We start from the raw sequence: 26,841 nt of genomic DNA, 5'->3' as shown, positions 1-26,841 counted from the left end.
AATTTATCCAGGACATTTTCTTGATGGTATTTCTTTCAGGAAATGCAGCATATTAACGGCATTGTAATATAAAACTAAGATAAGATCAAATATTACACTGTGATTGAGAATGATTCATAATATGGCATTCACCTGATGCATGAATAAAAATTAGCAGCCTCATGAGATACAAAATGGCACCATTTAAGGGGATATGCCCTTTATTTGTTATTTACAAATAATTGTAACAATTAAACTTGCTACTCCAGTTAAAAAAGTTACTCTTTTTTTCAAAGAGTAACAAGAAAACACATTTTTAACAAAGAGTAAAAAGAAAAAAAGCATTTTCAGAATAATTATAATAATAATAATATAAATCCTGTCAAATTCCTAGTTTAACCTGGTAGATCTAAACCAAATCAAAGATAACAGCGACAGTTATTGAATAATAACACCGTAGTAACACTGTATCAGATCTAATTGTTTTCCAATAGGGAATCATTTGGCATTCACGTGACACTTGAATAAATTTACAGAGAGATATAAAGCAGGATGCAGTTTGTGCCTGATTAAGTCTGTAGGTTCATCTTTGACTTCAAAACCCTCCTCAGTCTTGGTAACTAATTGGTTATAGGCTGAGAGGTCCAGGATGCGTCACGGCGCCCTCCAACTCTCAGATTCATCCCCGCTCTCTCTCTCGCGCTGCCTCATTCATGAAGTGTCAGTCATCAGCGATGCTGGAGAGCGAGACCGGGAGCGCGCGAAAGATGTCCGGGATCACCGTTAATTACGCTTGTAATGACTGTCTAACATCAGCGCAGCAGCTCAACTCCACGGAAATGTACACGCACTCGCACATTGATGAAGATGATGAACTTCTCAAGTATATTTGGAGAGAATATTTGCATCCCAAACAATATGAATGGGTGCTCATTGCTGGATATATCATAGTTTTCCTCGTATCTTTGATCGGAAACACGTTGGGTAAGTTTGCAGCGCATGAGTGACTTTAATATCACTGCTTTTACAGAACAAGAGGTTTGTCCATTGTGTTTGTGACCAGACTCTGTTTTGTTTTTGGGATCATGATTTTTCACTATAATTCAATAGGCTATTAGGTAATAAAATCTCTTTTTTGGCAGTAATAATTATTTCTGTATAAACTATAGCAATTTCAGTGCTTCAAAGTTTCAAAGATTTTAAATCACAAAAGAAGAGCAAAGGATTATGGCTGTTTAATTGGCAATTTGCTATTTGCAGGTAATGTTTATGACACATCTAGTATTCTGTGAATTTAGTCATTTGCATAGTCTTTCTTAGCCTCATCATAATATATGCAGACATTATTAACCACATCTACAACCTTAACAAAATGCTTGTACGTTTTTTTGTTTTTCTTTTTAAATTAAAGCTTTTGTTCATCTTAAAATGCATTGACATTTATTAATTAATTAATTCATTTATATCTGGAGTGCTCTAAAATGAAATCCTCAAGAGTATTGCATTGCCTTGTATAAGATGCCTAATGCAATGAGATGGCTTATGCTGTCTGATTTGAAGGATTTTGGATGAAAGAGAAAACATACTGTGACGCTGTGCTTTTGTATTGTCGATTATGTCTATGGCACAGAATTTTGACTTACCACACTTTTCTCAATGTAAGTTTAGACATTTGGTCTTTCCAGGAATTAAGAAATATGATCAAACCCCTCAGTGATCTGGATATTATATATTTGATTTTGGCATATTAATGGTGTGTCTTTTGAAATTTAACTTGGCAGAGTTATTCAGTCATTACTTTCATGTGCTATTTACTTTAAATATTAAAATGACAGTTTTACTAGTGTCACTTAAAGGAAATTCAATCGGTTTATCTACCGTTTTCCGAGCAACCACTGGTTTTCTGGTCTCGAGACACCAAGCAAAAACTGCCAACATGAGCGATCCAGAGAAGAACAACAACCATTTACGTGTTACTTGAGGTAAAAATGAATTTCAGGCTCAACTTGTGCCGTTGTTGGCTGTCATAACAACTCAGATTAATGAATGGTATCAACGTAACTTATCTCTGACCATCACTTCATGTCATCTACACACCTACAGGTGAGGCACGGTCTATAAATATATGGTCATCTCGACTGTGTGAAGTATCGGCATTTTGACAATTTTTTACAAATGTAATACTTTAAACATTACATTTTCTGCTAAGAATATTCGTCAAAGCGAGTGAATACACTGGAGACCATAAATGGATAACAGTCGAATCGTGGAACACTTCCGCGTTCAGGAAAAAGATGGATCACAACAATGGAAATCCGGAAGTAAAAATCCCATTTATTGTCTCCATAGGCAAATTCAGTTTTAAGAATAACTTCTAAACCTTTACAGACGTGAGCTTCCTGGTTGTTAATCAATGGTATATGCTTCTATTAAAACCATCAATCCACCTTAATTCAACATTGTTTAAAAATTGCGTTTAATAGCAGAATTCCTGGTGAGGGACTACACTACACATGATCCTGAAGAGAAAAGATCCACCAATCAGAGAATTGCTGGAAACAAATTGCATCAAACAAGCTCGGTAGCATCTGCCCACTCCCATGATACACTGTGAATGACGCAATAAAGTCGCTTTCCCTACATTCTTAAACAATTTGTATATTTGGATATATCTGGATATTTTGCTATAAAATAAAAATATATTGTTCTATATCCACAATTATCAACTCTAAAACAATAGTTTTTATATTTTTGCATTGCTTTTAATTTGGTCATGTCATTCATAATGGTTCATGGGATTGTAGTCCATTTCCTCATTTCTGCAAAATTAACAATGTTAACGCCCACTGCTTTGATTGGCTAACTTTGTGCATCCCCTCAAATACAGCTATATTTTAAACTCACTTGGAAGAAAATTAACATTATAATTCATAAAACTACATTGAAGGGTACAACGTACACCAAACACATTTCATTTGAATGTATCAAAATGTACAGCACAGCAACTATCAAACAGTCATGACATTTGAGACATTTATGAATGAAACTGTTTACTCACGGGTCCGGTAGTGTTTAACTGCCTCGTCTTTTAATAACAGTTCCTTTGTAAAACTTATAGTGACTTTCTCAAGCAATCTTCGCTGGTTTGAGCCGAAAACATACAATCCATGCTGAAATGTTCTGAATACGCAAACGTAATACAATCCACGGTGATGTTGGGTGCTTCTACAGGTCAAAGCAGAGACACTGGTCTTTCCGTCTCACATCTTCCATGTTTGTTTACACACAGAACGACATGTGTTTCTCCCAGTCAGAGGCAGCAGCAGAATGAGACGTGTTTTTGAAATTTATGATTGTATGAAGTTGGCGTGCATCACCGGACATCCATCTAGTGCAAGACCAACAACTAAATATGGCACAGTTGGGTGCAAAAACAGTCCAGGATACCTTCAGAACAGCAAGACACAGTACAGCTGAATGAAATAGGACGGAGGTCTTAAATTTTGAGTTATAACTTGACATTGCGTCTTTTAAAAGAGGTGTGAGATGCATGATAACTGTCAAAGCCGTTCATCTGGTGTAGAAAAACATTTCAATCCAGATAGGCACTTGAATGTGTCCTGTGGTGTAGATGAATCTCCCATGACTGGCTCTCTCTCCTCTTCACCTGTGTGACTGTGTCCAGTGGGTGGGGCCAAGGGTGCAATTACAAAAAATAGGCATTGATGTCTTGCTGAAGAGGCAGTCATTTCAGATGTATTTGGTCCCTTTGACATCACAAGTTCCACAAATTCCAAACAAGCTGTTTCAACAGCCTGGTTTTAATAAATCCTATTTTTCTTTTAAGGAGGAAGTTTTCAGTTTTAAACTTACAATATGTTTTCATAGCACAATGACCTCTTATATGTCAAAAGTTCAAGGAAAATTTGATTACCCATGTCATGACCCCTTTAAGTTCACAGTCTTGTCTTTTGGCAGTTTTGTTTTTAATACTTTTTTGCTTCAAATCGATGTTTGTAATGTTTTGATTCACCTTGGAGCTGGTTGGTTTGGTTCACGGCTTATGAAGGAGAGAAGTCTTTTATGAAGGATTTTATAAAAAGTCTGTGGAAAAAAGTGGCACAGATATTACAAAAATCCTGTCAAAATGTCTCTCTGTGGGATATCTGGTTTAACTAATGTGCATCAGTATGGGTATACTGTATGCAATATTACAATATTTTGTGATCAAAGATATTAAAGGTCTTTGGTCTATCCACATTCACAGGTTATAACATTTATTCCATCACTGTCATTTCTCAGTAAATTATGGGAGAAACTTTGTCCAAGAAAGACATTTTTAATGGCAAATTTATTGCTAAATGACATCCAGATTGGTCTTAAGAAAGTGAAGTTATTGACACTGTTTTAGCCATCTTTGTTTCTGAAAGTATTTTCCCCATTAATTTCTTCCAGAAGTATTTGATAAAATCCTTCATAAAAGAGTAATAAGCCATGAACCAAACCAACCAACTCTGAGATGAATCACAATGTTACAAATTTTGATTTGAACCAAATAAAAGACTTAAAGTCCCTGTGAAGTGAACGACTCGTCTCATTTTAAAAATTAGCCAATTGGCTTTACAGCCACACACACATCCCTCTTTCCTCCATGTTCATGTCAAAGCCACTTAACTGAGAATATGAGATGTGATCTCAGTATCGACCAGCTTTTCTAAACACTTGAGCACCAAACAACGAACTGACAACATTAATCCATAACCAGCCCAACAACACACACAGCACATCTTTGCTCACGACAATGCAGGAGCCGTTGTGCAAGTCCAATGCAGATGCAAGGAAAACAAGTGAGTTAAAGATCATATCAAGTCTTGAATTACAATACACTTAATATACAGAATAAAGAACACTTACTCATATGCAGAACACCCAAAGAAATGTCTGGCTGCACAAACATTTTTTATAAACTCCAGCAACTTTCCTCATGTCCGGCCAAGGGCGGATTAAGAATTGAGAGGCCCATGGAGCGGTACACCATGGTGGCCCCCCATGACACTAGTTACATGACTATGTTCTCCTTTATGCGCTATAGGACGCTTGGCAGATTTGGTCTGATTTTTCAAATAGACAGATAAAAGTTTAGATCAATGTCTGACACGGCAAATTATATGTACTTCATGTGCACACCACCTGTATTCAAATACCAAAATCACTATTCAGTTATTCTGCATGTGTATAGAGGTCTTCAACCGACCGGACCCAATAATCCTACAGGATTGGGCTAGGTTTGGGTCAGTTTTTCAAATAGGCTACAGGACGATTTACAGGCTTTTCACATGTGCATCTGTGATGTTTTTCAATAGTTTTTTTATGTAAACAGGCACTGGACTGGCGTCTTTGATCGTTACGCCACATGGAATTTAACAAACAGTATGCCATTTAACAGATCTGTTTTTAAGGTTTTTAAGTAAATTGCTAAAATCAATTTGCTTATGGAGAACATATTTGGGATTTATTCTTCCAGAAGCCATTTGTAAAGCTCTAAAATCAATAAGTAAGTGATATAAATGAAACAGTGTTGATGTTACAGTGTACCATTAATGTGTATTTTACTCTTGAGGAGACTGTGAGATTACTTAAAAATGTTCTTATGAGAAAAATATGAGAAGCTACAATAAAAGTCCTCATTTGCTCTAGATATAATCTCAGTGTTCTCCAGGAGTATCAACTGAAATGTTAAAGTTCTCATTTGTGACTTTTCTCTCCTATTGTATGAAAAACAATTTTCCTTTTTGCTCTCCTGTTAAGGGTCACCTATATCATCTTATAGCAATCTTACAAATATGTAACGATCTGGCAGGTGAGAGCTCTGTCGCAGAGGCACTGCAGAGCTTTGATAAGTGTCAGAAGATGTTATTTTTTCTTCGCTGGAAGAGCACAGATGTGTTGTTGGGATTTCATCAAACTAGTGGAGCAGGGGATATTCTAACATCACAAGGTGGTCATGTGATGAGGACATGAATAAAAGAAGAAAGAGACAGAAATAGGATAAGAGTCAGATTTATTAACACTGAGAGGATACTTTGAAAATGCCCTATGCATCTCGCAGTGCATCTGTTGCCTGGTGAATCAAGTGGGTTTATGTGCCAGTTGACTTTTTCGCTAAGCTCGGCTCACTCAAACAAGCTTTACAGAACATTGCTTTGGAATGCATTTTGGTGATTTGGTGAATTTGCTCTTAAAGTGGTAAAAACTGAATGAACATTAGTTTTTGAAGGGCTGGAATGCAGTGTGACATTGCAAAGCATTTTGTTTTAAGTTACACAGTGACATGATTAAAAACATCAGCAAACATGAATCAGGATCAGTTAAGCACCAATATACTTCTAGTGAAATCGAAGAACACGTGTCATATCATTTCGAACAAAATCTGGCCAAAATGGTGTTTTTGAGTTCATTGTGGTAGATTAAATGCTTGCCAGTGTGAACTTTCAAGAAAACTCCGTACCAGCTGTTAAACACTTACTGCTATTGGTCAGCGTATTATGGGGTGTGACCCGGTGCGCCACCTGCATTGACAGCAACATCTTTTAAAATATAACAGATGGTAACCAGTGCATATAATTGCTACATTTAAGCATTCGCGCTAGAATGTACACGCAGAATGTAAACATGACAAATTACACATTTAATCTACAGCACCTATGTTACTCTAAATCATCGTCGAGTAGTTGAATCAGCTTGTGTGCATTCCATTCATGAGACATGTAGTAAATGATAACACATTTTAATATCACATTACTTAACGTTTTATGTGTAATGTAGTCAGTGTGTATATCATATTTCATTGCTCTTTTAAACACCGGTCTAAGCAGCGTGGCCGGTGTCCGAATGTTGCAAACAGCATTCTGTTGCTCAGCTGTTTCAACCCTCTTTCTAGCTTTAGGAAAAACAAAAAAGCAAAGAAGAACCTCAATGAGTGAATCGGAGCCTTTATAATAGACTGCTTTTACATGGACACCAGAAAGCTGCTGAGGAATTGCAGTTTCTGTTTTAATGCACAGTATAAGTGGCATACATTTTACTTCCATATACATGCAGCTCTATGAGTAAGCAGCTTTCTCCACAGCAACATAATTTCCCTGCAATATTGTGTGTGTATAAATATTTATTAGGGCTGTCAATTGATTACAATTTTTAATGGAATTAATTACATTGTGTCCCGATTAATTTATCGCATATACAATATTTGCTGAGAAAGCCCCTCATATAACAATAATTCAATATTCCTGGTTGTCTGACCCGTGTTTCTCGTGTCACCTGTCACTAACTACAATTCCAGAAGCCAGAAGCCGTGGATGACTGCGGAGGTGCGCACGCTGCTGAGGTCCCGAGACTCCGCCTTCAGAGCAGGCGATAAGGCAGCCCTAAGAACAGCTAGGGCCAAACTGTCACGGGCAATCAGAGAGGCAAAGCGCCGCACGCCCAGAGAATCCACAGTCACTTCCAGGACAGCGGTGACACGCGGCGCATGTGGCAGGGCATCCAGGCCATCACCAACTACAGGACAACATCAGTTGCCTGTGACAAAGATGCCTCCCTTCCAGATGCGCTGAACGACTTCTACGCTCGGTTTGAAGTGCAGAACGACGTGATGGCGAGGAAGTCCACCCCTCCTCCCAATGACCAGGTGCTCTGTCTTACCACGGCAGATGTGAGGAAAACTCTACGTAGAGTCAACCCACGGAAGGCTGCTGGACCAGACAACATTCCTGGCAGAGTGCTCAGAGGATGTGCTGACCAGCTAGCAGATGTTCTTACCGACATCTTCAACATCTCTCTGAGCAGCGCCGTTGTTCCAATGTGCTTCAAGGCCACCACCATCATCCCCATGCCAAAGAAGTCTTCAGTGTCCTGCCTCAACGACTACCGTCCCGTCGCACTTACACCCATCATCATGAAGTGCTTCGAGAGGCTCGTCATGAGGCAGATTAAGACCCAGCTGCCCCCTCACTAGACCCACTGCAGTTTGCGTATCGTTCAAACCGTTCAACGGACGATGCCATCACCACAACCCTCCATCTGGCCCTCACCCACCTAGACAATAAGGACTCATACGTTCAAATGCTGTTCATAGATTTCAGCTCAGCATTCAACACAATCATTCCCCAGCACCTGATTGGAAAGCTGAACCTGCTGGGCCTGGACACCTCCCTCTGCAACTGGATCCTGGACTTCCTGACTGGGAGACCTCAGTCAGTCCGGATCGGGAACAGCATCTCCACCACCACCACACTGAGCACTGGGGCCCCCAGGGCTGTGTGCTCAGTCCACTGCTGTTCACTCTGCTGACTCACGACTGTGCAGCAATGCACAGCTCGAATCACATCATCAAGTTCGCCGATGACACGACCGTGGTGGGTCTCATCAGCAAGAACGACGAGTCAGCATACAGAGAGGAGGTGCAGCGGCTGACGAACTGGTGTAGAGCCAACAACCTGTCCCTGAATGTCGACAAAACAAAAGAGATGGTTGTTGACTTTGGGAGAGCACAAGGTGAACACACTCCGCTGAACATCGACGGCTCCTCTGTGGAGATCGTCAAAAGCACCAAATTCCTTGGTGTTCACTTGGCGGAGAGCCTCACCTGGTCCCTCAACACCAGCTCTATCACCAAGAAAGCCCAGCAGTGTCTCTACTTTCTTCGAAGGCTGAGGAAAGCACATCTCCCAACCCCCATCCTCACTACATTCTATAGAGGGACTATTGAGAGCATCCTGAGCAGCTGCATCACTGCCTGTTTTGGGACTTGCACCGTTTCGGACCGCAAAGCCCTGCAGAGGATAGTGAGGACAGCTGAGAAGATCATTGGGGTCTCTCTTCCCTCCATCAAAGACATTTACAAAAAACATTGTATCCGCAAAGCAACCAGCATTGTGGACGACCCCACACACCCCTCACACAAACTCTTTACCCTCCTCCCGTCTGGCAAGAGGTACCGAAGCATTCGGGCCCTCACGGCCAGACTGTGTAACAGCTTCTTCCCCCAAGCCATCAGACTCCTCAATACTCAGAGACTGGTTTGACACACACGTGTCCTGAGTTGCACTTTAATTACTGTCACTTTATAACTGTCTGCTACCTCAATAACTGCTGTGTGCATAGAACATTTTCTCATAGTATGTTATGTTTACATTTTTAGAAACTGTCATCTTTTTGCACTACTGAGTACTGGTCGGCGCTGCACTGTCTATTGTCCTGTTCATTGTCAGAAATTTGTTGTACTGTCCTGTACTTTTTGCACATGTTTGCACGTGCACTTTATATAGGTATATGTAGGTTTTTTTTTTTTTTTTATATATAGGTATTTTATTTTGTTGTGTTGTCTCATGTGGTCCTGTGTTGGTCCTTTGTTGTTTTTATGTAGCACCACGGTCCTGGAGGAACGTTGTCTCGTTTTGCTGTGTACTGTACTAACTGTATATGGTTGAAACGACAATAAAAACCACTTGACTTGACTTGACTTGACTTCCCATGATTCCCAGCCCTCATCACTGCCAGCACAGTGTTATTGTTCTCACCTGATTGTCATTTTGTCATTATCATGTCTCTGTATTTAAACCCTGGTTGTTTGTTCAGTCTCTGTCGATCGTTGTTTGTCTGGAAGTCGATATTTTGCCCTGTTTCACCCTGTTCGTGTTCCCTGGATGTTTTCATGTTTTGGTTTCTTTTTTTCCCATCGTAGATGTTTCCTTTGTTCCTGTCTGGTTGTTTTTCACTTTGATTAATAAAGACCCGGGTTTAGATCCGCACTCTTCGTCTGCCTCCTCCTACTAACGTAACAGAACGATCGACCGAATATGGATCTAGCGGTGTTACAAGCGATCTGTCAACTGCTCAGCCTCATGCAAGTGGACCGTCCTTTGGAGGACCACATTCACGATTTCCTCGAGCTGGCGAATGTCGCGAACTTCCCGGACTCCTCCCTGGTGGTTTTGTTCAGGGCTAACCTGAACAGTTCGCTCAAGGAGCGGTTGCCACCGGCGACGCGTGGCTGGACGCTCCTCGAATTCGTGGAGGAGACTCTGCTGGCCTGTGGCTCGCCGTTCACTGTGGGTGTCGTTGAGGAGGACCCCGCCTCTCCTCCCACAGTGGCGACCCCCCAGTTGTCCATGGCTCGTCCCTTCATGCCTGCCCCGCCTGCCAGCGAGCCAACCCCCACGCTTGCCTTGGTAAACGAGCCAGCTGCCGGCTTCATCCGCCCGGAGGAGGAGCAGGAGAGGAAAGGCTTCCGCTCCCCGTTTAACACCAGCCACGGTCAGCGAGCCAAAGCCTACGCCAGCCACGGTCAGCGAGCCTGAGCCTACGCCAGCCACGGTCAGCGAGCCTGAGCCCACGCCAGCCACGGTCAGCGAGCATGAGCCCGCGCCAGCCATGGTCAGCGAGCCTGAGCCCATGCCAGCCACGGTCAGCGAGCCTGAGCCCACGCCTGCCACGGTCAGCGACCCAGCGTTGTCAGCCTCGTCCGCCCGGAGGAGGAGGAGAAGAGGAAAGGCTTCTGCTCTCCAGCCTCCGCCTTCCACGGCTCCGTCTCCAGAACCTCTCATGGCTCTGCCTTCTATGTTCAGCGAACCAGAGCTCACGCATTGCATGGTCAACAAATCAGCGCCAGTAGCCCCGACCGTCAGTGAGCCAGTTCATGCAGCCCCGACCGTCAGTGAGCCAGTGCCTGTAGCCTTGGACGTCAGTGAGCCAGCGCCTGTAGCCTGTAGCCTTTTTTTTACCAGAATTTGAATAAGCGAATTAAACTACTGTGAACATGTCTACAAACAGACAAATACAGGACTTCATGAAGAGTTCAGAATGTCAAAATAAAAGCATGAGGGTTTAAAAGTTAAAGGTGTCATGGAGGCAGAGATATGAACTCAGTAACAGGGTTTATTGAACAGATGATTGAAACAGCGATGTAAACATTGTGAGTAAATCCAGTTGAGCAGAGTGGCTAAAAGCAGGTGAGAAATATCCAGAAAGGGTATAGACATGATGAACAGATAATGCAAAACATTCTTATGATACTTGCTGGCAATAATGACACAGGTATGTTTGACATAGTAGACAGTTCTGGTGTCTCAGAGATACTATCGATGAGAACAGACAAAGAGTGTGTGTGTGAAAGCGGGATATATATGCAGTCCTTGATTAGCCACTAATGATATGCAGGTGCATGTAATCAGAACTCAGGGGAGAGTGAGCACTGACAGCAGTGAGGAAGAAAGAGAGAGTGACTGGTGGATCCATGGCAAAAGGTGCACGATTGAGCTGCTATATTATCCAGTATACTAGTTCATAATAAAGTGTTTCTTAATAAGCTTTACATATATATTGAAATAATGTGTAGTTAGAGTTTGTGTTTAGAATAGAAGAATCCTTCATTTTGGTCACACATTATACACACAGTTTTTTGCATGTATACAGTGAAATGTATTAGTTTTCACATATCCCAGCTAAGCTGGGGTCAGAGTGCAGTGTCAGCCATGATACGGCACCCCTGGAGCAGATAGGGTTAAGGGTCTTGCTCAAGGGCCCAACAGTGGCATCTTGGTGGTGCTGGGGCTTGAACCCCCAACCTTCTGGTCAGTAACCCTGATCCTCAACCAAAAAAGACAAGGAGCTTGTAAATATGTATTTGTATGTAGTCAATCGATGTGGCAAGGCGGAGGGCGGAACCGGGTGTGTAGGATCACGACCCGGCCCCGCCCTCCGCCCTGCCACAATCGATTAAAATGTTCCTGATTAATTAATCAAATTAATCAAATATCAATATTGCTGAAAAGGCCCCAAATAAATATAATGAATTATCCAATTACACTCAAAAAATATTTTTGCCTATTTTCAAGGTTTATCCATTTCAACTGAATAAAAAATGTCCATCCAATTGTATTGCCTAATCTTTAACTAAATGTATAAATCTTACAAAATGCAAGTTTTATTCATTCCATTTTCTTCAAGACTATTCAATTCAATTAGATGGAAATTTGTTATTCAATTGAAATGGATAAATCTTAAAAATAGGCTAAAATATTTTTTTAGTGTATAGAATCATACAATCAAAGTAATCATAAATGTAATATTTAACAAATATAATAATGTTCATTTTGAATTATATAATAATATAATAGATAATTAAAATACATTACATTGTTGTGACAGACGAGTAAAGCATTTAGATTAGTCAATATATTGTTTGGTTTATTTCCATATCATTAAATATGAGCCAATAAGTTATTGATCAGCTGTGGGTTTGTTGGCTGTACAGCTGGAGTTGCGCTTATTGTCCGCTGCTGACTGAGACTCACAAAAATAGGAAGGAGGCACTTCAAGCTTCAATTGCTCAGTTGGTAGGAAATTTCCTTATTACAGTTGCATGATTAATTGTGTTTTTTAATGCATTATATTTTACATGATAAATCACACTGAATTAATGTGTTAAATCGACAGCCTTTATATAAAATTTATCTTGGAACGAGTGCTGACATAAAGTTAAATCCTATAAAAGCATGTATTTATTAGATAATTTATGTAAAATTCTGTTTAAGTGCACAGGAGTTCCAGACTAACATATGAAATGATATGATAGCAAAAACTTTTCTGATAATGTGGTGGACTACAACACTTACTAAAATAAGGCGGGCTTAGTAAAGGATCAACTGTAAACTCCTTTAACCTCAAGGGAAAATTCAGTTTATCCAGGCAAGAGCATGCCATGATCCATAGGCTCACACTTGCACTGTATTGCTGTTCAAGACACCTGCCTAGGATTGGGAATGGACCATTGGAAATACCCCTCTGTATATGGGAAAGTTGGCAGACAAACCAGGACATTTGGCAGCGTTTTTATTGCCTGGGGCTTCAGGGCTCCTCCCGCAGGTTATTACATCATCTTGACTTCTACTGTGTCCTCTGGGCTGATACAGCAGCTGTGTCTTCATTCATTCTCAGCTTTCTGAAAGACCCAAGAGTCCCTCAGGTTTGGACGTGAAAAGTAAAAAAAAACAAAAAACATCTCTTATTGTAGTTTCAAGCATTTCACAAAAGAACAGAGGGAAATGTTAGCTCAGACATTGCTCTTTCAAGCTCAGGAGATGTAATTTGTTAAATCAGAAATAATAGGTTGAATATTCTTTAACTAAAAAAATACTTTAACTGTTCTTACCAAAATGCAAAACTCTGCCCAGGCATAAGCAGTAAGTGTTGTTGGGTGTATGAGCACGTGTGAGCTCCATTTTCAGGGTGTAATGTCCAGAGAGGGGCACCAAAAGTGAGTTTTGATGTCGAGGTCGGCATTGCTGCAGAAATAACGCAGGACACGCGTTGTGTTCACGTGTTGTCTATTTGTATGGCTTTTGTGGAAGACATTGGAATGGGAGCGGTCGGGAAGGAAATCGTTGCATGCAGAGAGAGGGTTAACATGGATTAAAATTCAGCTGGAACGTTCGGGTGTGGGATAGAAACTTGTGGGAGCAGGATGGAAAAAACCTCACAAATACCTCTATAGTAAAGGAAGTTGTTTTCAGCTGTACAGACTGTAATAGAATGAAGAGGAATGCACATTTTGTTAACACTTTAGTTTATCAGAAATTAGACAGTAACTCATCATTAATAATTACATTTGTAAGTTACAAGTTATGGACTTGTTAGGCATTATAAAGTATTTATTACACCTTTATTGGCTAATTTCTTATTCTTCCTTTATAGCTCCTTTATATTTGCTTTTGTCAAACAATTAATTTATTAGCTTAAACAAAATATATCAATAGCTAATATGAATCAAATGACATCCTTTATATAGAGTGAATGTGCGGCTTATAATAAGGAAATACATGTAGAATGCATATGTGAAAACTCAGCTAAAGTAATGTTTTCTACATAAAATCATCCTACATAATGTAAAGAACATTCTGTGAAAATATAACCTATATATATTTAATATTGACTGAGTAAGGTTATGTCAAAAATTTGCTGAATTTCGGGCTCAGAAAATCATGTTTTTGAGAAATTCCAATGTAAAAACAAGTTTATTTTTAAAACTGCAACACATTTGAATCATAATTATCCTGACTATGTGCCATACACCACATTAATGCTGAGATTCTTCCATTTTCAGTGATATATGACAAATTTATGAGAAAATTCTTAAAGATCACCACTTCTAAAATTCTTAAAGTTTTGTAAAACAGACCTATTTATTAAGATATTTTATTGTAGCAACAATAACCAAGTCAATTCAGTGGAATGATTTGTGTAACTTTATTATTAAAATGAAATATCAGTAGAAAATGCCATTAATATATAAATTAATGAATATATAAAATTTCATTCTCTTACTGGGCTACTGTGTATTATTTGGAGTGAATTTGGAGTAAAAAAATGAACATTTTGTCATCATTTACTAACCCTCAAGTTGTTCCAAATCAAAAGAGTTTCTTCTGTTGAACGCAAAAGAAGATATTTTGAAGAATGTAAATTTTTTGTATACTGCCCTCATGAAATGCATAAACAATGGGAAAATATCCATTGCTAAAATCTCATGCATGGTGAATGCCAGTTTTCTTCATAACTATGATAACTAATGTGGACATGATAGCAAAAGAGAAAAAAATCTGATCTAGCCACATATAACATCCTGGATACTTTAATAACTGATGAAAACCCTTATGGAGGGAACGAGACGGTGTGTCTATGTAGTGACACTAGAGGTTGCTCTTGGGAGCCCCAAACACCTATGATCTTTGAGAAAAGGCCTATGGGAATTGGCAAGTGGAATTTGCATGCCACTCCCCAGAAATACGTGTATAAAAGGATCTGGAATGTAACCAAGACCTTCCCTATCTGTCACTCACTCGATGTTGTGAGACACTAGGGGTCCCTATAGGAAATGCCACAACTAGCTGAACTGTGTTAGGTGGACTGGTGGTGTGAGACAGGCAAGCCAATACATGCCTCGTAGCCAGTGCACCTGGCTGTCATGTAACCTCCCCCAACGCTGCTATGAGCATTGTACAGTCCCCAGCACCTTGGGGACAAGCTGACTGCTTCCCCAGCCGTGGCCTCTTCTTTCTTTTATCTCCCCAAAACAGAGTGGAAATCGTTCAGCTGGGGGGCATTAGTGTCCGTGTCAGGGAGATGTCCTTTCCAAAGGTGAAGACACCACAGAGACCACTACTTACCCGATGGGGAGGTAATTGTGTGGAAATATGTCACATGGTCTTACTGAGTTTTGTCAGCAGTGTTGAATGTGGAGAATTCCCCATGGTAGGTCCTACCCAGAGGGGAGGAGCTCTATAAACATGCCGACCAGTGACAGAGGGGACTCTGCCCAAGGAAGATGTGGGTTTACCTACGGGGAAACTGTCTGGCAGAAGATACATCACACACAGCCAGCCAGCGCATGTGGAGCACCTACCCCAGTACATCCAAACAGATGTGCAAAAGTGCGAATAGCATTCATCAGCTTCTTAACTGATGAGAACTGTCCTCGATGGTGTCGCCGAATAGGTCAACCTGGGAGATGGGGACGTCAAGGATTCGTACCTTTTCAGCCTCCTTCATCTCGACCAGGTTGAGCCAAAGGTGGTGCTCCTGGACCACCATGGTGAATATCGCCTGCCCGAAGGTCCGTGCTGTGACCTTTGTCACTCACAGGGTGAGATCCATCGCAGAGCACAGCTCCTGCATAAATTCTGGGTCAGAACTACACTTGTGTAGTTCTTTCAGCACCTTGGCTTGATGCACTTCCAAGAGAGCCATGGCATGCAGGGTGGAGGCGTCCACAAATGCTGTCCTCGTGTGGGTAGCGCCCAAGCATGTGAGACAGCGAATGTGGCCGTCAGAAGCGGAGAGATAACAACCACAACCAGGAATTAAACACAGACGGAAAGGCATCTTTAAAAAGACACTCCTTCAGTGCCACTCTTTTAGTAGGAAATATACTCTTTTATTTGGAGAAGCGCCCAGGGGCGTTCTCTGCACTCCACCGGTGCACGAGGGGGAGAAACCGCTGTAATACGCCTTAAATCCAAAACATTTTCAAGAGGTGAATGGACCGGCAGAGGAATTCAGCTCGCTGAACACAACTGCTTGGCTCCAAAGAAAAATCTGAATGAGTGGTTGCGAGCCAGCTCCTTTTATACACGTATGTCCGGGTTAGTGGCATGCAAATTCCACTCACCAATTCCCATTGGCCTTTTCTCAAAGATCAAAAGTGTTTGGGGCTCCCAAGAGTGACCCCTAGTGTCACTACATCGACACAATGTCGAGTGACAGAAAGGGAACTTGCAGTTTGAAAAGTCACTCAAAAAAAATCTGATTTGAGGGAACATTTTCTGCATTGTGAACAAAGCCTATGACTTATGATTTTTGATGACTAGACACTTTTCGGCAGAAGACAACGAAGAAGTAGAAGAAAATCAGTACCAGAGGTGGGCAGAGTAGCCAAAAACTGTACTCAAGTAAAAGTACAATTACTTGAAAAAAATTATTACTCAAGTGGAAGTAAAAGTAATGATGTTAATAATTACTTGAGTAAGACTAAAAGTATCCATTTAAAAGAATACTCAAGTAACGAGTAACTAGTTACTTTTATTTGTCACAAAATTTTAATTGTTTAATCTCCAATATCCCATTACATAATATACAATTAACATGTATTACAGAATAATAATAGTAATAATAATTCAATAATTATTATTATTGTAAAATCTTTCATCATTCACCCTCATGTTGTTCCAAACCTGTTTGACTTTCTTTCTTCAAAGCAACACAATTAAAGAGATGTCTGACAGAATGTTATCCTCAGTCACCATTTACTTTCACTGCATTTTTTTTTTCCTCCATATTTTAAAAGGGAATTATGACTGAGACTGTCAGACTGTCATCTTTTGGGTTCCACAAAATACAGAAAGTCACACAGGTTTGGAACAACATGGGGGCTGGGAAATTATGACAGAACATTAATTTATGGCTGAACTATTACTGTAAGGATGCTTGACAGATCTGGATTAATCTGTCAATTAAAAGATACGTTCAGAAACCAGTTTCTAGTAATTATTATGGTGAAAAACTTTAACAATATTCCACAGGCCCTATCATATATTATGATATATAAAACCTTCGCTATTTCATAGCGTTTTAAAGTCCTGTTTGGATTCTTAGTTCAGTATAGTTTTTACAATAATTTCAGTGTATAAAGATTTAGATCATTAGTTCAGTACAGTACATCTCTGTATTTGGAAGCGTGTTAGGCTTATTTAAGTTCAGAGCTTGTTCTCTGTTGTCCATGGGAAAAAAGTTGCTTTGCAGTGTTTTGCGGTGCAGAGTGCAGAGATGCATCCTGTAGTCACGCACACACTTGATAGGCAGAGCAAAAGACATTTACAGATAACTTGGATGTTTACATGGATTTATACAGTAGGCACTGATATAGTTCAGCACTGAGCTCTTGTGACATCAGTATACCTTTTTATATCATAGTTACATAATTACCCTGAAAAGTGCCATCACCATGACACAGACAAGCTCACTTTATCACAATCGCCAAAACTCACCGCAACAAGTTTTAAGTTGGAGCTGCAATTATATTCTTGAAATATCCACGTGTCTTGGTTTAAAAAAAAGGCATTGCGTGACGAAATAAATTGTTTGTTTGGAGCGCTTACTGCAGCTGGAGTGGCGGACTCAAGTGACAGAGCACAACTGTAAAGTTCCGCTGTCGTAAAAGTCCCATTCAGAAACCTCTCAATAAATTACACATTTATTAAAACGTATTTAATTAAACCAGTAATGTAACGACAGGAACGTTGCCTATTGAAACAAAGTAAAAGTCATTTTTCATAAGAAATTTACTTGAGTAAGAGTAAAAAGTACCCACTATTAAACCTACTCTAAAGAGTAAAATTTTGCCAAAAATGTACTCAAGTAAGTGATCATAGTAAATGTAATGTGTGACTACCCACCTTTGATCAGTACAAATACTATAAGATTCCAACACCTTCATTCCTTATAAAATGTATGCAGACCTGTTGATATAATGATGCACTATATGAAAGTCTTTAGCATTTGTGCTGCATCTCGCTTTTTTCCCCCTTTTTTTTCACAGCACAACAGATGAATGTCAGCAGGGCCGGCCCAAGCCTTTATGGGGCCCTAAGCCGAATTTGATTTGGGGGCCCCTCTGTGCCGCCAATATGATTGAATATTGTCAATGTTTGATTATTTGCACACTATAAATCTAACACACCCCTTATCAATTATATTAGTTATAGCTGTGTTGCTTACAACATTCCAATTTTACCCTTCTATGGTTTTAATTGTAACAGTAGCACACCTATATTTACACAATCTTGTTATCCCTCTGTTACCAATTTAGTGGACCTCCTAGAGAACAATTTGCAGCAGAAGCTGTAGACTGCATCATTTTTTTTTTTAATAAGTGAGCAGCTCCACTTAAATTTTTTCCCCCTGAATTAATTTTCTGTAGGTGTAGTGGAAGCTTCGGCCATCAGGTTTTTCAGGGAATGTGAAGTTTTCCTTTATAGGCAGTGGCCCTCTGCTTACCAGATCAGTCCTTTCTGAGTCAGACAGGATAGATGAACACTCAGCTGGGTCAACTGGAGGAGCTGCTGATCCATGGTGTAGGCTAGAAGTTGCTAAGAGGGTAGATGTGACATCGATCCCAATGACCACAGAAGTAGAAGGACCTATAAGGAAATTACATTAATAATTATAATTAGAAATATTAATCTCAGGATATTCTACAGTAAACTGAGCAAATACACTTGACTTGACTACAAAGGCTACTGTGCTATTAACTTGCCACATCTGCTGAGGTTGAAACAGACATGGAAGGAACAGTAGGATCAGTGGATGCACATGCTGGGAAGGGCTCCTCGCCTGCAGAGGATGGACCTGATGAAAGATGAAAATAATAATAATAAAAGCTAGCCATGTTAAGTCAAGTCAAGTGGTTTTTATTGTCGTTTCAACCATATACAGTTAGTACAGTACACAGCAAAACGAGACAACGTTCCTCCAGGACCATGGTGCTACATAAAAACAACAAAGGACCAACACAGGACCACATGAGACAACACAACGAAATAAAATACCTATATAAAAAACCTATATATACCTATATAAAGTGCACGTGCAAACATGTGCAAAAAGTACAGGACAGTACAACAAATTTCTGACAATGAACAGGACAATAGACAGTGCAGCGCCGACCAGTACTCAGTAGTGCAAAAAGATGACAGTTTCTAAAAATGTAAACATAACATACTATGAGATAGTGTTCTATGCACATAGCAGTTATTGAGGTAGCAGACAGTTATAAAGTGACAGTAATTAAAGTGCAACTCAGGACACGTGTGTGTCAAACCAGTCTCTGAGTATTGAGGAGTTTGATGGCTTGGGGAAGAAGCTGTTACACAGTCTGGCCGTGAGGGCCCGAATGCTTCGGTACCTCTTGCCAGACGGGAGGAGGGTAAAGAGTTTGTGTGAGGGGTGTGTGGGGTCGTCCACAATGCTGGTTGCTTTATGGATACAGTGTTTTTTGTAAATGTCTTTGATGGAGGGAAGAGAGACCCCAATGATCTTCTCAGCTGTCCTCACTATCCTCTGCAGGGCTTTGTGGTCCGAAACGGTGCAAGTCCCAAACCAGGCAGTGATGCAGCTGCTCAGGATGCTCTCAATAGTCCCTCTATTGAATGTAGTGAGGATGGGGGTTGGGAGATGTGCTTTCCTCAGCCTTCGAAGAAAGTAGAGACGCTGCTGGGCTTTCTTGGTGATAGAGCTGGTGTTGAGGGACCAGGTGAGGTTCTCCGCCAAGTGAACACCAAGGAATTTGGTGCTTTTGACGATCTCCACAGAGGAGCCGTCGATGTTCAGTGGAGAGTGTTCACCTTGTGCTCTCCTAAAGTCAACAACCATCTCTTTTGTTTTGTCGACATTCAGGGACAGGTTGTTGGCTCTACACCAGTTCGTCAGCCGCTGCACCTCCTCTCTGTATGCTGACTTGTCGTTCTTGCTGATGAGACCCACCACGCTCAGTGTCATCGGCGAACTTGATGATGTGATTCGAGCTGTGCATTGCTGCACAGTCGTGAGTCAGCAGAGTGAACAGCAGTGGACTGAGCACACAGCCCTGGGGGCCCCAGTGCTCAGTGTGGTGGTGGTGGAGATGCTGTTCCCGATCCGGACTGACTGAGGTCTCCCAGTCAGGAAGTCCAGGATCCAGTTGCAGAGGGAGGTGTCCAGGCCCAGCAGGTTCAGCTTTCCAATCAGGTGCTGGGGAATGATTGTGTTGAATGCTGAGCTGAAATCTATGAACAGCATTCGAACGTATGAGTCCTTATTGTCTAGGTGGGTGAGGGCCAGATGGAGGGTTGTGGTGATGGCATCGTCCGCTGAACGGTTTGAACGATCACGCAAACTGCAGTGGGTCTAGTGAGGGAGGCAGCTGGGTCTTAATCTGCCTCATGACAAGCCTCTCGAAGCACTTCATGATGATGGGTGTAAGTGCGACGGGACGGTAGTCGTTGAGGCAGGACACTGAAGACTTCTTTGGCATGGGGATGATGGTGGTGGCCTTGAAGCACGTTGGAATGACAGCGCTGCTCAGAGAGATGTTGAAGATGTCGGTAAGAACATCTGCTAGCTGGTCTGCACATCCTCTGAGCACTCTGCCAGGAATGTTGTCTGGTCCAGCAGCCTTCCGTGGGTTGACTCTACGTAGAGTTTTCCTCACATCTGCCGTGGTAAGACAGAGCACCTGGTCATTGGGAGGAGGGGTGGACTTCCTCGCCATCACGTCGTTCTGCACTTCAAACCGAGCGTAGAAGTCGTTCTGCGCATCTGGAAGGGAGGCATCTTTGTCACAGGCAACTTATGTTGTCCTGTAGTTGGTGATGGCCTGGATGCCCTGCCACATGCGCCGCGTGTCACCGCTGTCCTGGAAGTGACTGTGGATTCTCTGGGCATGTGCGCACTTTGCCTCTCTGATTGCCCGTGACATCTAATATGTTAGATGTCATATTAGAAGGTAATACAACTGTCTGTCAAAAACAAAAGGCATGGTTTATCCATATAAATATATTGATCTGGGATTGCTGAAAAATCATCATCAGCTGTAGCACTGGCACTCGGGGCAGGTGGTATTGGTTGTGCCCCACCTCAAAAATATTTCAACAGTGCTCCTAGGGAAGTTTCATAAGAGTACATATTTGACAGAACAGAATGTTATTTTCTCAACAAATTATTATACACAGCAGCAAGTCATCTGAACTCCTAAAACAACAACTCTTAATCTATAACTAGCTAACTGAGGCATAATGATATTGGAATATAATAGCAAAGACCCCAAAATGGTAGACTAATGTAAATAATGTTAAATTGTTATCAGTACCAAGTTTTATTACAAAGAATATATACCCAGGAAAGTTATTTTTACACAGAAGACAAAAACTTGAATCTAAAACTAGCAAAGTAATATGTTGTACTAATAATATATTAAGATGTCAAGGCTATTTACGGATGTTTAATCAAACTTTCCTAAAAAAGAAGATATGCTTCATAGGCTATGTTAACTAAATAGCCAGCTAATGTTAGCTCGTAACGTAGACTATCTACTTAACATACCTTTATCATGCTGTTTTTTTCTCTTCCTCTGTTTTCTTCTTTTTCCTTTTCTCTGCACCAGAGGATATGTCCTTTTTTGTGACATTGCTGTTTTGCTGTCTGAATGTGCTTGCATCCTGCAGCCCGTTAACATAATATTGAGTTTAATATTGCGTTTATGTCCATTAGCAGTATAATAAAAAAAAAAATTTAAAAAAAAAATCAAGCTGTCATTTCATGTGCTCTTGGGGGCCCCCTGGTGGCCACCAGGGCCCTAAGCAGCCACTTAGTTCGCTTATGCCTTGGGCCGGCTCTGAATGTCAGATTTAACTGAGAATCTTATGCAGTAAAAGTTGACCCACCTAAGATTCAACCCTCCCCAAACCTCCTCCAGGATACCTTCTACTGTTTTGGCAGAAACACTGGTTACCATGCTAAATGACTGATTCATTTGTAAATAATACATTCAACAATACACAACAGAATAGAATGATTGTTTAAAACACCATGTCTACACCTGATGCAATCCCTTAACAATCAATGAAGCTGTTGCAGCGCATCAGATAAAACAGAAAAAAACGATGCTCATTCTAATGCCTATGTGCTGCAGAGCTATTCCAGCCACTTTATCATCCCATCCTTCAAAATACATTTACTTACATACATTTAATGTTTTACTTACCTTCTATATCATATGTGCAAATGCTTCTGCCATGATTTTTAGTTTTTTACATTTTTAAACAACTTCTGACTGCGAAATTAAAGCCAGCTCATGGGGTTTCTGGTCTCTAGTCTACTAATTTAAGAATTAATAGAACATGTATAACTCAGTTCCCATATTTCTAGACAATATTCGTGTATTTTTTTCCTGACTTACTAGAAGAAATGCTTCTGAATTTCTGCAGCTTTCTCTCAAGATGTGGGTGCTGCGTGAGCCGTGATTAGATGTTATTGCGAGCAACTCATTACTTTAAACGTGCCTACAAATCGCATTGTGGGCACCCTTCGTTCTTTCTGACACTCATGTAATAGGCCCATAAAACTGAGACAAATTAATTCATTAAGGAATTGTCTTCTCTCTGTTTGGCTAGTACATGGTTACTACGGTGATGTGAAAAATGTCAAGCTGAGTGACCCTAACCCATGCCGTGCCTATACGTCTTTGCTTTTCTTATCTCAGAGCCAGAAGGTAGGCTTAATTTCTGCTGCTGCCTGTAAGCACTGAATTAGCAAAGTGATGTGACGTGATTCATTAAAGAGACAGTGACAGTGGTGCATTCCATTCAGAAGTATCCTTATGCTGCCATATTCCCTTCATAGACTTTATCATTATTAACCACTGTGGCTTTGGAGGCCTAATAGGTGTGCTCAAAAATAACAGTCATTTGGAACATACTTTTTAAGGAACTCACTTATTAAGGAACTTTTTTATTGGAAATTCTGTTTGAAACGATCTTACAGTATCAGTCATCCTGTTGGAAATACAGGGTCAACTTTGTGTTTGTGTATGTGTGTGCCGGGGGGGTGCTAATCGAGAGCAAGGTGAAGCCCTTTCTGTTGCAAGGCCTGTTTCAAGTGAAGTGGGTGAAACATAGCAAAGGCTGCTACTGAGTTTATCTTAAATTATTTGTTCTTGAAATAATTTGATGAGAAATATTTGAGTTCATTTTGAGATGTTGGACTTTGGTAGCTTGACAAAACTAAGCAAATTCGCTTAGTTTGAAACATGCGAGAAGCAAATGTCTCTATTTGCTCTCCATTTCTTCTCATTTTTCTCACTAGCAAAAATACTTTTTGTGATTTTTCTCTCCTATAGGAAACAATGATAAGAGAAGGGCCATGAAAGATCAAATTGTCCAGATAAACAGTCAAATGAAAAGGAACATTTGACACATATATATTAGGTAGCAATGGCTTTTCGGCACACACTTGTGCACAGCAGTCACTAAGGACTGATTCACAATATAAGCCATGGATAATGAAAGGCGACAAACAAAACAAAATTGCATTTGCCAGAGTATTTTGCTTTGAAGGACGTATTGCCTTCGATTCCTTGAAGATTCCTTGAAGCGTATTGAAAGCGAGAAACTGCCCTCAAGTAAAATATATACACTACTGTATATTTTCATTTCAGCTGTGTTTATCAATCACTATAATGTGTGCAATATATTACATTACTAATGTGTGTAGGTGTATTGGTTTGTTCCCTTTAAAAAAAGCTTCACTATGATGCTGGGCTTTGCTAAGCGCTTTTGGGAACCAGAATTTGGCCAGGCTACAAATAGACGCGTCACCAGTGTGTCGTCAAATCCGTTTTCTTCAGAGCAAACTGTGCTGTGTGTCTCTCAAGCCTGTCAGAAACTTTCTTTCCTCTGCTAGGATTTAGAATTTGTTAGGCAGTGTGCAGTGAACCTTTTCTCCTTTCCCTCTTTCTGTATATATATATATATATAAAATAGAAAAGAAAAAGGTGGAAAAATGTTGGAGAAGCAAAGCAAACGATGTGTGTTTCCCTGTCAACGTTCTATGACTGTCAGGGACACGCATCAGTTTTGTTTGTTTGGGGGAAGAGCATGCTGCTCGAACATGAACGCTATATTAGTCCCTTCCTTACTTTGATGACCTCCATGACGAGCTTTCACACTCATGGAGGAACCCATATACTTCCGTGTTCACGTACCCTCGACGTCTTTATACTCGACTATCGTGGGTGCTGAGACACGGGGTATTCAATGATGACGCCGGTCGAAGAGACGCTTGCGGGAGGACCCATCAAGTGGCAGGTCAGGGTGGTGCTGCGCTGCACACCATGGCCGTGTTACAGGCGTACCAGGCTGACCTACTGAAAGACCTGAGGAGGCCAGACGAAGAAGCCTTTTCTGAACTTCGTCGGGCCACAAATGTATCTCTCCGTGCGACCAAGCAGACAGCCCGTGCCATTGGTCGGTCTATGTCCGCTTTAGGCATTTATGGCTTAACCTTTTGGGCATCAAGGATAAGGACAGAGTTTTCTCACTGGATGCCCCGGTTTCGCCTTCTGGTCTCTTCGGAGACACCACGAATACGGTTATCTCCAGATTCCAGGAGGCGAAAAGCTACGAGGTTTTTCTTCACCGCACTCAGGGGGCGGGACCGTTGGCCACCCAGTCCCGCCCCGACTCTGCTAGGCAGAGCGGGGCAAGTCGGCTCCCCTTCGTAAAGACTGGGGACAGGCTCATCGCCCTCAGCAGCCCCCGAATTAGGACCTCAGGGTCGTGATTTCTAAAAGAAAGAAACCCTGACGGTCTTGTACCCAGCCTTGTGGGGGTGGTTCCTCTCGGGTCGGGTGTACCATCCACTTCGGCCCACCCGATACCTCACGAAACCTCTTGAATGGCAGGCTGTCCATTATCCAGGGCTTTAGACTGACAACTGGTTCTAGTTCTACTGTGTGTGGCACCAGCAGCTCATTTGGTTGAAGTAACATAAATTTTATCCAATAAAAAAACTATGGTATTTTTCTGATGAAAAACAGTTCTCTAAACACTTTTAAAATATATGAATACAAAATATAACAATTTATAAGCTGCCATGCTTGTAACTTAAATTAATGACATTTCCTAACCCACAAATATAGCCCATTATAAATTTAATAGAGCTATAGCAGTAATATGATCATATTTATTATGAATCTATTTCTGTCTAAAATACTAGTTAATGTTAGTGTTACTTTAGTAAATATATGGGAATTCTATATGAATTCTCTTAGTGTGATGATGTGTATAAAGTCTTGTTTATTAGGGGCTGAAGCGATTAGTCGATTAGAAAATAAAAGATTGACTATTGTCGAATATTCGTTTGATCTAATTTAACGTAACATGAGATCATATGAAACTCTAATGATGACATGTGAGAGCAGCACTGCAGCTTGCTTCTGAGGAAGAGGAAGAAAACACAGCTCACAGCCCAAACGCACTCCAAACTTTCCAAACCGCTTCATGTGATGTCGAATGCAAGTATGAGGGAATTATACAAAAATACCAAATAAGTAAATACAGAGGCACTCTCGTTGTTAAATAAGTGGAGCTGGAGCTGTCGCTCCGCTGAAGCAAAACTTGTGTGTCGAGAATATTTAAAGGAAACATCCCGGGTTACATCTTTAATGCAGTTATATTTCATGTGTTATAGCTTTAATAAAGTTAAAATAACACAGAAGCAGATCATGTAAATAACTACAAACTTCGAAACTGGCATTCTCTGTACGGTCAGCGCCTCTTCTGAGTTGCACGAAGTGTCCCGATCTAAGGGAAAGAGATTGAAACTGCACCCGGCTGATGCACACTCTGTTGGGGTGATGCACATCCCTCAAGCACGCGCACTTGCTGCACTTGCTGTCACTGTGCATTTCTTTTAAAGATACAGAAAGTTGAGAGAGGAAGTCTTCACCCCCATTATACACTGCAACAAAATATGTTTTTGATTTGTTTTTGTATTGGCTTGTTTTCCAATATAAAAATATAAAACTCCTTTAAAACAACGTACAGACTTTTTTTTTTATCTGGCAATGTTGAATATAATATAAAAATGTACAAATATTTTAAAATATCTAAAAATCCTTTAAAAAAAAGATGGATTCACCTGAAAAGCAGCATATAAAATATTTAGACTTGCATATAGAGAATTGATATTAGTATATTTTGTCTTTACTGCAATTGCAGAAGTATAACCAAGTAAACAAATACACTTATAGGCAAAATACACATTTGTCTCTTAAAGTAAGTCAAAATATCTTATATGTTGCTTTTCATGTAAATGTATTTTTAGACAGTTTGAAATGGAAAACAAGACAAAAACACTTGATAACAATAGGATTTTTTGCAGTGATTTTTTTTAAACTAAATTAAACAATAAAATATATATTATTTTTTTTCTTTAATTCAGTGAATGTAATTTAGAGGTATTTTTAAGAGATTGTTTTGTCCACTTTATTGTAAGAAAGCATGTTTAATACAACATTTTATCTCTGGGCACAAGATGAATAGTCGGTTAAGAGCTAATGATTAATTGTTGGAATAATCGCCTGAATAGTTGAATAATTGTTCTAATAATCATTTCACTTCATAACACTTCAGGGTGTTATTTATGCATGCCTGGATATAATCAGAATCAGCTTTATTGCCAAGTATGCTTACACATGCAAGGAAATTATCT

At 40.5% G+C, this 26,841-nt stretch overlaps 1 protein-coding gene across 1 annotated transcript in view; it reads left to right on the top strand.

Annotated features, from left to right (window-relative positions):
* The first annotated feature begins 746 nt into the window (after positions 1 to 746).
* hcrtr2 (hypocretin (orexin) receptor 2) overlaps positions 747 to 26,841 on the top strand; it is an 86,802-nt gene continuing 60,707 nt past the window's right edge. Inside the window, exon 1 of the mRNA XM_052089694.1 lies at positions 747 to 963. Within this exon, the coding sequence (XP_051945654.1) occupies positions 747 to 963 (217 nt within the window). The remainder of the gene's footprint in view (positions 964 to 26,841) is intronic.

Source organism: Xyrauchen texanus, chromosome 24, assembly GCF_025860055.1.
Source record: "Xyrauchen texanus isolate HMW12.3.18 chromosome 24, RBS_HiC_50CHRs, whole genome shotgun sequence".
NCBI classification, from domain to species: Eukaryota; Metazoa; Chordata; class Actinopteri; order Cypriniformes; family Catostomidae; genus Xyrauchen; species Xyrauchen texanus.
The sequence above is the reverse complement of the archived record's forward strand: the minus strand, read 5'-3'. Positions and strand labels throughout refer to the sequence as shown.